This window comes from Harpegnathos saltator, unplaced genomic scaffold, assembly GCF_003227715.2.
Source record: "Harpegnathos saltator strain DR-91 unplaced genomic scaffold, Hsal_v8.6 scaffold425, whole genome shotgun sequence".
Classification (NCBI taxonomy): domain Eukaryota; kingdom Metazoa; phylum Arthropoda; class Insecta; order Hymenoptera; family Formicidae; genus Harpegnathos; species Harpegnathos saltator.
In genome coordinates, this window is record NW_020230234.1 from 1,038,191 (window position 1) to 1,049,934 (window position 11,744).

Sequence of the window (11,744 nt, forward strand, 5' to 3'; positions counted from 1 at the left end):
ATCAGAGAGAAGAAGGAGAGGGGCCACAGGCCACTTTTAGCCAAGCCAAATGCGAAGCGCTCTTTGCACAACCATGTAGTCATCGTAGTTCATGTGCACGGTTGTACAGAGAGCGCTTCGCACTTTGCTCGGCTAAAAGCGGCACATGACCCCTCTCCTTCTCACTGGCCGTGTTCCAAAATTCACTGCCAGCGCTGAAAAGTTATAGTTTGCGTGACACGAACTATATATTTTCAGTACTGGCAGTGAATTTTGGAACACTGCCTCTGATACGTAAAACGATTTCTCAAAGAGCGCGTCGGCGGCAAACTTGGAAGGTTAGGAACGAGCATTTGGAATTCGGTTACACGAGTTTAGCACGAGATATTTTATTTGTTAATTGCTATAATCGAGTACTTTTTCGATACTTGGAGTGAAAAATTGACGGAAAAGAAAATGGATTTTCTAGAATATCCTGACATTGTCGCTGAAGTTAAAGGTGCTATGGTAAGAAATCTTTGTTATTCTGACAAACAATCTTGCATAATTAGTCGTAATAATAAAAAGAAGAATTTTCCACGATCCGTAATGTACCAATATGATGAGTTAACGGCGATTGTGTTACGTAGAAAATTCGTTATGCTAATATATAATTACTACATCCTTGTGATTCCAAGTTTGGCGAAGACATGTGAGTATATTAATTAAGATCGCTTTATTTTCTCTTATTAGACACCAGGTAAATTAAAATTGACCGATCAGCATCTGATCTTTAAGAGTCAAAAAACTGGAAAGGTAGAGCAGATCTCTGCCTCTGACATGGAGATGGTAAATTATCAGAAATTTATTGGTACTTGGGGCTTACGGATCTTTCTAAAAAATGGAACTTTACATCGCTTCAGAGGCTTCAAAGAAGCCGACCAAGAAAAGATTGCAAAATTCTTCTCTGTGAATTATAAGAAAGAAACTTTGGAGAAGGAATTAAGCCTGAAGGGTTGGAACTGGGGTACAGCTAAATTTACAGGTTCTGTTTTAAGCTTTGATGTGGGCCATCATACTGCTTTTGAGATACCTCTATATGATGTTTCGCAGTGTAACACTGGGAAGAATGAAGTGACCTTAGAATTCCATCAGAATGATGATGCTCCAGTTAGTTTGATGGAAATGAGGTTTCATATTCCTGTAAGTGACAGTGCTGATCAAGATCCTGTGGAGGCGTTTCATCAACAGGTCAGATAACATTTACAAATTGACTAAATGAATGAATCTATCTGCATACAATAAAAATTGACATCAAGCAAAGAAGGCTAATCTGCTTGTTGATCTGAACAGGTGATGGAGAAGGCTTCTGTGATCAGCGTAAGCGGCGATGCGATTGCCATATTCAAGGAAATTTATTGTCTAACGCCACGTGGTCGTTACGACATTAAAATCTTCCAGACCTTTTTCCAGCTGCACGGAAAGACATTTGATTACAAAATTCCCATGTCTGCAGTTCTTAGACTTTTTCTGCTGCCACACAAAGATAATCGACAAATGTATTTCGTCGTAAGCCTGGATCCTCCTATAAAGCAAGGTCAAACACGATATCATTACCTGGTGCTGCTGTTTAAGCAAGAGGAAGAAACCTTTATCGAATTGCCCTTTACTGAGAAAGAACTGAAAGAGAAATACGAGGATAAGTTGACCAAGGAATTGGCAGGTCCGACATACGAGGTGCTCGGCAAGGTAAATTAATAGGCTGTTTACCTCAATACCTTGGTCGTAACTGCTTGAAAACCACTCGTTTACATTACAGGTGATGAAAGTGATTATAAATCGGAAGCTAACCGGCCCAGGACACTTCACAGGTCACACTGGGACGCCCGCGATCGGCTGCTCATTCAAAGCCGCCGCTGGCTATTTGTATCCGCTGGAGCGCGGCTTCATTTACGTGCACAAGCCGCCGATACATATCCGCTTCGAAGAAATCGCGTCGGTAAATTTCGCCCGTGGCGGCGGTTCGACCAGATCATTCGACTTCGAAATCGAGCTGACGAGCGGAGTGGTGCATACGTTCAGCAGCATCGAGAAGGAGGAATATGGTAAACTGTTCGACTTTATTACGTTGAAGAAGCTGCGCGTGAAGAATCGCGGCAAGAGCGACAAGCTCAATTACGACCAAGACTTCGGCGACAGCGACCAAGAGGACGAACCAGACGCTTATCTGGCGCGTGTGAAAGCGGAGGCGCAGGAACGGGATGGCGAGGAGAATCAAGATTCTGAGGAGGGCTCGACCGACGAGGACTTCAACCCGAACCAAGATGAGAGCGATGTCGCTGAGGAATATGATAGCAACCCCAACAGTTCCGACAGCGGCGAAGACTCAGACGCATCCGCGGCTAGCCATAAGAAGGAGAAGAAGGAGAAAAAGGAGAAGAAGTCGAAGTCAGCGAAGACTGTGCCAGAGAAGCCGCGTAAGCCACGCAAGTCGAAGAAGGAAAAGGACACAAACAAGCCCAAGAGGCCGCCGACGGCGTTTATGCTGTGGCTCAACAATGCCCGCGAGAGCATCAAGGCGGACAACCCGGGCATCGCTGTGACGGAGATCGCGAAGAAGGGCGGCGAGATGTGGCGAGAGCTGAAGGATAAGCCCGAGTGGGAGGCGAAAGCGGCTAAAGCCAAAGAGGAATATATGATGTCGATGAAGGAGTACGAGGCGAGTGGAGGCAGCAAATCGAGGGACAAGAAGGAAAAAGTAGAGCTGAAAAAGAAGAAGGAAACGAAGAAGGACTCGCCCAGTAAATTAATGAGTGGCTCCTTCTTTAAAAGTAAAGAATACATCAGTGACGATGGTAGTAGTAGTGACGAGAGCAAGAAATCCGAGAAGAAACGTTCCGACGACGACAGTGCAGACGAGAAGGAGAAGGAGAAGGAGAAGAAGAAGAAGAAGAACGAGAAGCGGCCCGCTGAGGACTCCAGTAAAACGACGAAGAAGAAGCGGGATCAGTCAGACGACAGCGAGGTGGAAGAACCGATCGAGAGCACACCACCCTCGTCCGACGTGGACTCCAAAGACAGCGATTAACTCGATGTGCGTGCGCTGGAAAATCCGAGCGAATGTTTCTTCGCCTGTCGGGCGGCGAACGACAAGCTGCAGCTGCGCGTCACCGTAATTGCAGTTCTTCCACTAACGAAGAACTTTTCTATTTCTACTAAGTTTAGCAGGGGAACACTCGAGCACACTGACTCTTAGAAATGTTACGTTTGTAACGTTTATTAAAGTTTTAATTATAATAATAATGTTAATATAAAAATATGAGAGTCAACATGAAGTGAGGAAGAGAGACAGGTGTGTGTGTACTTGTGGGCATACATGTGTGTCAAAATAGTAGATATTGCAACGTATTAGAACATTCGTTTCAATCAAATATCTTCAACAGATAATTTAATATTCGTAATCGATTATGATTGAATATCTGTCATCCAGACAAATGTATCTCTTCTTGATGGTAAAAAAAAAGACCGGTGTGTCAGGAATAAGAATTCTACATCTATGAATCATAAAATATCTATATTATTATCATTTAGTACACTGCACTTAGTGCACTGTTTTTAACACTCATTCTTTGTACAAATTTGTTTATAAGATAAAAAAAAAACAGCTGAGAAAATTCAATAAAAATTACACACTATTTGAGATACAACCAAGTAATTCTGCAATGATTTCCTACAGAGTGTAATGTGAAAACAGTTACATGGTGTCCACCATGAAACAACTTGTGTGTTTAAATGCTACAAGTATGTGTAAGATTACAAGAGTAAACAAGTTTTGCAACAGTAAATACAAGATATGGAATTAGATAACAATAATTTTATCAATATAATTGAAAACAAAGTATTTTGTTCCCTAACAAGAAGCAGGAATAAGATATAATTACTATAAGTTTACTGCCAATGATTTTTAAACGAATTATATACAATGCAACTTTGAGCCAAGTACATATTCTGAGCATTTCCTTGTCAACTGTGTGGCTTCTTCTCCTTTTCAGATTCTAAGTAACTTGTCTCCATTTCTTTGAGCTCAATATGTTGTTCTTTCATGGCCTTCTAAAACATACAAATGCAAAACTATTAATAATATATATTAAATGTCTCTCTCTCTTCCCCTATTTATATCTAATATTTCATGATATTTTTATATATATAGAATGGTCAACAACTTATAAAAGATATACTCTGCGAGAAAAGACTTTAGAGACTTACCGCTACGCAATCTTTATAAACTTTAAGCAAAGAAGCACACATTGAATCGTTGGTATCCCCTTTTAAAAACTTTTCAGAGAACCAACTATTGAAACAGGCATCGTACTTTTGTTTCAATTCACTGCAATCCTCCATGTTGCACTCTTTCTATCTTTCTCATATGTCAAAAGCTCGCAGAGCACCTAAAGATACAAGTAAGATAACAGCTTTGCTTCAATTACCTTGACACATTGCTGATATATTTTGAATAAATGCAAGCATGTGTTGTCACTCGTATAACCTTTCAAGAATTTTTCAGAGAACCACGTATGGAAGCAAGAGTCATACTGATGTTTTGCCTCGTTGCACGCCTCGCCTATGCTGTTCATGAATAAATCTCGATAGCGCTCTGAAATCAATTTGTGACTCATCAGCTCCACATAGTCAACCGTTTTATCAGCAATTGCGAGAATAAACTCGAAAAACAGCCTAAACTAAAATTACACAATGAGAATAACGTCCTAACGACAAACAGCGAATATTTACTTTTGATATTACGGCTGAATGACGCGGCGAAAACTTTTTAATTGAAGCCAAAATGGAAATAAGCTGAATAACTACATGTGAGATGATACAAATCTCACGTTCCGCTGATCACACAGATGACATCGTGCCACTTGCAATGATAGGTTATAAAACACACTGAACGCTATCAATAGTCCTATTCGTTTTGTGTGCACTGCTGAAGCTGAACTGGTGCAACAAGTTAGAGTGAGAAAACCTACGTTTGTCTCACTTTAACTTATCGCACCAGTTCAGCAGTGCAGACCAAACGAACAGGCCTATTGAGAAGTTTTGCGAGAAATTCTCATGTTGATTGTCGCGCAGCCAATCGTCGAGTCTGTCGCATGTAGCGGCGTTACCTTCAATCTCATTATCTTCCGTTGCGAATCCGCTTTGAGGACACAGGACACAGTGCTAAGCGGACGATGTGGCGAACGTTTCGAAAGATGTCAGATGTATGAACGTTTAACCGCGCGAATAGCACCTGCTGATTATGATCGCTGATTATGATTAGTCATCGCTGTAAAAACGATCGTGCTCGATGTGTCGTCACGCGATTTTAATTGCCTGATCACGGCTTGCTTGAGGTAGAAGAAAGTGTCTTATCGTCACTGCGAATAAACATCGGACTTTGCTTAGATTCCGAGAACACTTGACTCAATGTTGCGGTATTTGCTGATAAGCTCCCAGCACAACGACAGCTTTTAGCTTCAGTCCAGCAGCAGTTTCCGGAACACCGACAATGAGCAGCAAACACAGTCCGGGTAGGGTTAAACTGGGGATGATAAAGGGTAAGTGTGTACACTAATGTGAAAAGTCCCTCGTTATACAATTATCTCTTATCACGCACGACAAATCTTTTATCAAGCGTTTCGAACTGATGTTCGCTCTTCTCACCAAGGCAAGCCGATCACCACGTCTGTGCCAGTGATCCATTATCGAGCCAATGACGACGAGCTAGAGGAGCTGTATCCGAGCTCCTCGGACGAGGAGAAGCGCCTCACCCCGGAGTTCGACAAAGCGAAAATTCCGCCGAGCCCTTCTAAAGGCAGCGACAATGGCACAGAGAATGAGTCGGGCAGACGATCTGTCGATGGCAACTTGTCGGAAGGCACTCCGCCATCCTCGGATCCGTGGAAGATGCTGTCGGAGATCAAGGGGAAGATCACAAAGACGTTCGAGGAAAAGCTCTCCGAGATTAAGAACGAAAAGAAGAAGAAACGACTCAACAACAAGGACAACTCCAGCATCAGCGATCCTGAAGATCTCGGTGATGTCACGCCGACCGACGAGAACGTCAATGAGAAACAGGAGAAGGAACCGGGCGGAGGTCATCGTAAGAGCAACGCCGCGAGATTCGTGGGCTTCTCGCAGGTGAGAACTGGCTTGAAAACCAAAAACTCTCGAGACGACAGTGTGGAAAGTGGTGTGGAGGCTGCAGAGTTTGCCGAAGATGTACCTGAGGCGTTACCCCTCGAGTCCCAGGATGATTTTAATAGTGAAGACAAGAGGAGCAACGCAAGTCATCTCTTCAGCCAGTCGGATGGATATGTCCCGATGCGACGAGAAGTGAAGTTCAGCGAGTTGCTCTCCCGCTTAAAGGATCACGTACTACGGCAGCTGACGAAGCAACTGACCGCTCTGCTGTTTCTCGTGTTAGCTTTCTGCTACCTCATTCCATTGCCTGCGCATTTGGTCGGCTTTTTCATTGGAGTTTCCGCCACGCTGACGGTGTACAAGTTTGTACAGAGAATCAAGGAATTATTAGCGACACCGTTGGAGAACGAGCCTGTGCACACGGTGATGCCCGTGCTGGAAATACCCGCGGCGGAAGAGCACGCGGTTCAAGAGAGATACGAAGGATGGTTGAACGAATTGCCGTACACTTACGACCCCAACAACTATCACGTGGCACGCACAAAGTCAGTCTTCTTCAGCCTGGAGGGTGGTATGCTGCGTGTCATGGAGACCAGGATGAAAGTACCAAAGAGAACAGTATGGGATGAGCCTAAGAGGAAGTACAAGTTCACCAGAAAACGTGTGTACAATCTCACTGGTGCGAAAGTCGAGCTGTTACCGGATGGGCTCATTCGAAGAAGGTAATTACGTAACATGAAATATATATTGTGATATGTATACGTAATATGTTTATATAATACAATATGTATTCACGCACAGTAATTATTATGAACATGTATTGATATTCAATATTATGAATTATATTCATAATTATTCATAATCAAAATTGTAAATATAAAATAATTCTTTTATTAATTGTCAATTGTAGAACGAATTGTCTTCTTGAACGAAATTATTTTTCTATGTAGGAGGTGGAGCAAGAAATATCCAATTTGTATTACGATGGATCGCGGAGCGCTGGTAGACAGCACGACGTTGAACGACTTGGCAAACGGATCCGAAAAGGAGACTTTCGACGACGAGAAGAAGATTCCGCAGGTGGAAGGAGTCAACGAAGATGGCGATGAAAGTACCTTGGGCGAGGAGACGAAGAGCGAGGATGAAGATTTCAGATTGGAAGTTTTCAAGGACAACGAAGAAGAAGAGTTAAAGATCGACGAAGACGAGGACGAAGACGATCTTTCGCAATCGAAATCCCTCAGGAGTATTTACGAGGATTGTCGCGACGACGAAGAGATTACCAAATGCAAGCTGTACGTGTTTACGCGCGCCGATCGAGAAAAGGAGGACTGGTAAAATTATTTATTTTTATCAAAACACTTTCTATATCAAAATAATCACTGAAGGATCTTGTTAAATTACCTTCTTCATCTTCATCGGGATGCCAAAACGTAAAATTAAAAAATTTTAAGAGGAAATTAAGAATTTAAAATTAAGGACAACCTAGAATATAGAATTATGCAATCATTGCACTGATTTCAGTGAATGCTTTTTTCTTTCAGGTTTCGAAGATTGACATTAGCAACATCCGTTTCGAAGAAACGACACTCCGCCAGCTTTATAAACGATTCTACGACTTGTATGAACGCAACTTCGGTGCATTCGGATGTGGCAGAGGCGAAATTGCTCGATGTGTCTCCCGAAGTCAGCTACAACACGTATATGAGCAAGTACCTGGACGTAAGCGACGCTGCAATCGAATGAACTCTGGAATCCTTGTATCGCTGATTAAGCGATTGACCTTTCAGGTGGACCCCGAGGGTTCCCCGAGGGAACAGGACGTTCTTTGGGCGAACTGCCTTTTGGGACGGCTACTGTTCGACATGCACAGCTGCCCAGACGCGATCAACCTTATTCAGGACAAAATTCAACGCAAACTCTCCAATATAAAGCTTCCGTACTTTATGGAAAGCCTCTTAGTGTCGGAAATGGTGATCGGACAAGATGCTCCGATGATCCACAACGTCACTAAACCGACGCTCGACGAGCGTGGGCTCTGGCTCGATTTGAACATTACCTACAAGGGCTATCTGACGATGACCGTAGAAACGAAGCTGAATCTGATGAAGCTGACGCGTGCCAACAGCGTTTCCGGCGACGTTCTCGGCGAGAAATCGGTCCCCACTAGGTCACCGATGTTCGACAGCGACGTGGAGGATAGCCCGGAGACGTCCACGGAAGATGAAGACGTCGGGAATATCGCATCTTGCGACAAGGACGGCACGTAAGTCAATTCCCAAATCGAATAATTATTTCAACTCTCAGCTATTTTTCTTTGCCATCTAGTTACGTGATTATTATTCTTTAACGTCTCTTCCAAACACGTTTCTCTTTTAAGAAAAGACAGATATAATCAGAGAGAGATATATTTCTACCAGAGATAGACGTAATCTTTTGAGATTATCTAAAAATGTATAATCGTCGTTCTTTCGATATGATTGATATAACTCGTGATAGATGACAATAATTGATAAAATTCCGTGTGTCACAGGCCGGCTACACAATCCTCTGGCAAAAAATTCCTCAGCATGGTCGACAAATTGACAGCCAACAAGTATTTCCGTCACGTAAGTAAGCGATTAGCAGCTTGTTGAATTAAATGTTCGATCTGCAAGTTCGAGGCTTTTGCGATATGAAGGAATGCTATATTTTAGATTGGCTTTTGGATCAGAGTTGAATTTGTTATGTCATTTATTGTTTGTATATTTCCAATCGAAATATATAACATCGGGTTACTCGTCACTAGTGAAATGAATTCTGAAGCGTGTTCATGAGACATTGGAAATAATGCAGAGACACGTTTCAAGCCGGGAATCAAATCCAGCAAGTGTTCGATCGCTCTCGATATGATGACGAAAGCGGCTCACATGTTGCCGTCGAACCGATTAATTAAACAAGACCAACTGTTTTGCAGGCTACGGAGTTGTCTTACATACGGAGAGCGATGGAGGGTGTGTCCAACACGGAAATTCGTCTCATGGTCAGCGTATCTGGTATCGAGGGCTGCCTATCGGTAAACATCCCCCCGCCGCCGTCGGACCGATTGTGGTACGGCTTCAAGACGGTGCCGAAGATCGCTCTTACCGTGCAGCCAGCTCTGGGCGAGAGAGCCGTGAATATCATGTACGTGACCAAATGGATCAAGACCAAGCTGCTCAGGGAATTCGAGAAACTAGTTGTCCTGCCAAATATGGACGATTTAGTCCTGCCACTCTGCCCAAATTATCCGTTTGTCGCGACGTAAAAGTGCAAGATCGTCTTATGTCGGCGAAAAGTGTCTCCTCGTTTAGAACTTAGACTTTTAGTTTTGTACTCTCCATTTTTACTGACTTCGTGTATCTTGTGATTCTTTTCTGTGATCACGTTTCTTATACGATCGTATCGATTGGGGAAAAATTTTTTTAATATCTTTCTTTCTTAATACAGCGATTTATCAGGACTTTTGTGCGAGAGAAACAGAGAAAATGAAGAGACTTTCGAACCTCGTGGACGAGAATGATGTAGCTTTAGCTGTTTTTACACGATTTTTTAATGTTACCGTTATTACGTTGTTCGTACACACCGCCGAGTGCGTTCATCTTGTTACGTGTTACGCGGATGTGTTGAAGAAGGAGAGCGAGAGAAAGATTGTGATATCGTCCGTTATAAGTTACAGTACGGATATTATTTTTACATTTGTAAAAATTAACGGGAGAAAGGAGGAAAAGATTAGACTCGCCACAAGTGAGCATTGTTTTTATTAGAATATTATAAAAGAAAATATAGTAAACAAAAAGGAGAGAAAGAGAGATATAGAGAGAAACATAGAAAGTGATTTAATCGACGTTAAGTGCAAAAAACTCGCAGATTGTTTAATTGTACAGTTGTAAATATTAGAAAATCGATTCGGTGCCAGCCGTCGCGTCGTTCTAGAAGGGGCAGAGATATGCGTCGACGTTTGTGTGACCGTTTAATTAATCATTTAACCACGCGGCAGCTGATGGAGATGTATTTTGCTAATTTATTGTTAAGATACGGGTATCGTATGTGTGAATGCCGTCGCAATGAAATCAAACAATCGGCAAATTGGCCAAGTCAGATCGATACAACTGTCGAACAGTCAAGAATTACGTGTATGAAATGAAATAAAAACAGCCACAAAGCGATAGAACTCTCTTTTCGCACTTTAACAATTGATTTTGTGACCAGCAACGAACGGGCACGAGCGAATGTTACAGTTGGCGGTTAATAAAGCATGTAGAAGAAAGAAAAAGAGAAAGAGAAATGTATGATGCGGTGTACGCGCTGATGCGTTTTATGTTCGAATATATATATCGCTGATGATAAAACGCAATAACCGCTTGAAACTCAAGTCTCCAGCAGCCAAGACATCGATTTTGCGCGAACGAACCGTTATACGAGAATACGGAACCGTATTACATTAACCGCGCGCGGATACAACGATTAAAAATAATACGTAACTTTTTATCTCTCCATAGACTGTGCAGATGGCTTTCTAACGGATATCGCAGCAGAGAGATTCACTCACCGTCTCCAATCGAAATCGGAGATCGCTCAGTGAATGCCTTTGCTCGTTCAACGATATCAGGTTCGGTCTACGTTTATCGTCATATCGCGAGCGATCGTAACTTTCGTCGTAACAATCCTCGGGAGCTATCGTGGACCCATCATAAAAGTTTCAAAACTCTTACGATCTGCAACTCTTATGATTTGCTCGACTTCGCAATAGCCAATTAGACGTTTCTAACGGCGTGTCATCCCTGAAACGTCTGATTCAAGGGGAGATCTATCTTTTTTTGCTACGACTGATATTACGATGGATGTAGACGGATCTTTGGGCGGCAAGAAGGCGGGTGTGTGTAAGAGAACGTTCATGATTGTATAATCATATGTGTACGGAGTATACGACTTGTATGTATTAACTGGCTGCTTGATCTGTGGGCTGTGTCATTTTGTTTGATACATATAAAAAGATACGTGTGAACGTTGTGTCTTTTTTGCGTGTCTCAGGGAGATTCTAATATAGACGTAAATCCTGGAGTCACAACGTGATTTTGTTAGATAAAAGCCGCAATATTCTTAAACGTAAGGGGAGTTTTTTATTATACGGGGCGTATCGTAAGGGGATTATGTTGAAAGGGCCGAAATTCATGAGTTCAACAACATTATATATAAAGCTTATTGCAATATATAAAGCAAATATATTTTGTAAAAACTTTTCAGACGATGTTTTACGTTCAAGATTTGGACCATCGTCGATCTCACGTTGTGGTTCTAGAGTTCAAACACAAAGCTGTATATTGTAATGTTTTTTGCAGAAATAAATTATTGTAAATTGCCAGACGTTTCCTCGGAGTTCTTCCTCCATCGAATCGAGAAGATCCGATAGGTCGGAATTGCTACACGAGTCGTGTGTCTTTTGTACACGAGAGAGATACATGGTCTCGATACCTACTCTAATCGCCTCAAACTAAGCCCATGAAACCAGAAGCCTAGCAAAGTACTAGACTTCACAGGAGTGATTATCTCTCATTTTCATGTGTTTCGTACAGTGATAA

General features: G+C 42.4%; 3 protein-coding genes across 6 annotated transcripts; 2 read left to right on the top strand and 1 right to left on the bottom strand.

Moving 5' to 3' along the window:
• Window positions 1-171: 171 nt before the first annotated feature.
• Ssrp (structure specific recognition protein) lies at window positions 172-3,133 on the top strand. Its single transcript, XM_011142918.3, has 4 exons — window positions 172-486; window positions 712-1,209; window positions 1,312-1,707; window positions 1,778-3,133. Exons 1-4 carry the CDS (start codon window positions 436-438, stop codon window positions 3,044-3,046), a joined length of 2,214 nt encoding a protein of 737 aa, XP_011141220.1. The 5' UTR covers window positions 172-435; the 3' UTR covers window positions 3,047-3,133.
• Window positions 3,134-3,210: 77 nt separating this feature from the next.
• Window positions 3,211-5,219, bottom strand: LOC105184244 (TP53-regulated inhibitor of apoptosis 1). 3 transcript variants are annotated; one of them, XM_011142917.3, is made up of 4 exons: window positions 4,750-5,052; window positions 4,505-4,612; window positions 4,225-4,406; window positions 3,211-4,068 (listed from the first exon to the last, which is right to left on the bottom strand). In XM_011142917.3, exons 3-4 carry the CDS (start codon window positions 4,357-4,359, stop codon window positions 3,982-3,984), a joined length of 222 nt encoding a protein of 73 aa, XP_011141219.1. In that variant the 5' UTR covers window positions 4,360-4,406; window positions 4,505-4,612; window positions 4,750-5,052; the 3' UTR covers window positions 3,211-3,981. The 3 variants fall into 3 exon arrangements, with proteins under 3 accessions (XP_011141219.1, XP_011141218.1, XP_025157297.1); XM_011142916.3 differs by lacking the exons at window positions 4,225-4,406; window positions 4,750-5,052 and adding an exon at window positions 5,127-5,219 and having other exon boundaries at window positions 4,446-4,612; XM_025301512.1 differs by lacking the exon at window positions 4,225-4,406 and having other exon boundaries at window positions 4,446-4,610; window positions 4,750-5,061.
• Window positions 5,220-5,369: 150 nt separating this feature from the next.
• LOC105184242 (testis-expressed protein 2) lies at window positions 5,370-11,459 on the top strand. Of its 2 annotated transcripts, none has more exons than XM_011142912.3 (7): window positions 5,370-5,558; window positions 5,669-6,866; window positions 7,095-7,478; window positions 7,689-7,866; window positions 7,935-8,410; window positions 8,678-8,753; window positions 9,101-11,459. In XM_011142912.3, the coding sequence occupies exons 1-7, from the start codon at window positions 5,510-5,512 to the stop codon at window positions 9,428-9,430; spliced, it is 2,691 nt and encodes an 896-aa protein (XP_011141214.1). In that variant the 5' UTR covers window positions 5,370-5,509; the 3' UTR covers window positions 9,431-11,459. The 2 variants fall into 2 exon arrangements, with proteins under 2 accessions (XP_011141214.1, XP_011141213.1); XM_011142911.3 differs by having other exon boundaries at window positions 5,385-5,558; window positions 5,636-6,866.
• Window positions 11,460-11,744: the final 285 nt, after the last annotated feature.

Excerpts from the sequence above, each read along its gene's own strand:
- LOC105184242 (XM_011142911.3), top strand. The coding sequence starts at position 5,510 with ATGAGCAGCAAACACAGTCCGGGTAGGGTTAAACTGGGGATGATAAAG. Across the intron at positions 6,867-7,094 it reads GATGGGCTCATTCGAAGAAG|GAGGTGGAGCAAGAAATATC; the intron begins GTAATTACGTAA and ends TTTTCTATGTAG. Across the intron at positions 8,754-9,100 it reads CCAACAAGTATTTCCGTCAC|GCTACGGAGTTGTCTTACAT; the intron begins GTAAGTAAGCGA and ends ACTGTTTTGCAG.
- LOC105184244 (XM_011142916.3), bottom strand. The coding sequence starts at position 4,592 with ATGAACAGCATAGGCGAGGCGTGCAACGAGGCAAAACATCAGTATGAC. Across the intron at positions 4,069-4,445 it reads TATATCAGCAATGTGTCAAG|AAGGCCATGAAAGAACAACA; the intron begins GTAATTGAAGCA and ends TGTATGTTTTAG.
- Ssrp (XM_011142918.3), top strand. The coding sequence starts at position 436 with ATGGATTTTCTAGAATATCCTGACATTGTCGCTGAAGTTAAAGGTGCT. Across the intron at positions 1,210-1,311 it reads TGGAGGCGTTTCATCAACAG|GTGATGGAGAAGGCTTCTGT; the intron begins GTCAGATAACAT and ends TGATCTGAACAG. Across the intron at positions 1,708-1,777 it reads CATACGAGGTGCTCGGCAAG|GTGATGAAAGTGATTATAAA; the intron begins GTAAATTAATAG and ends TTTACATTACAG.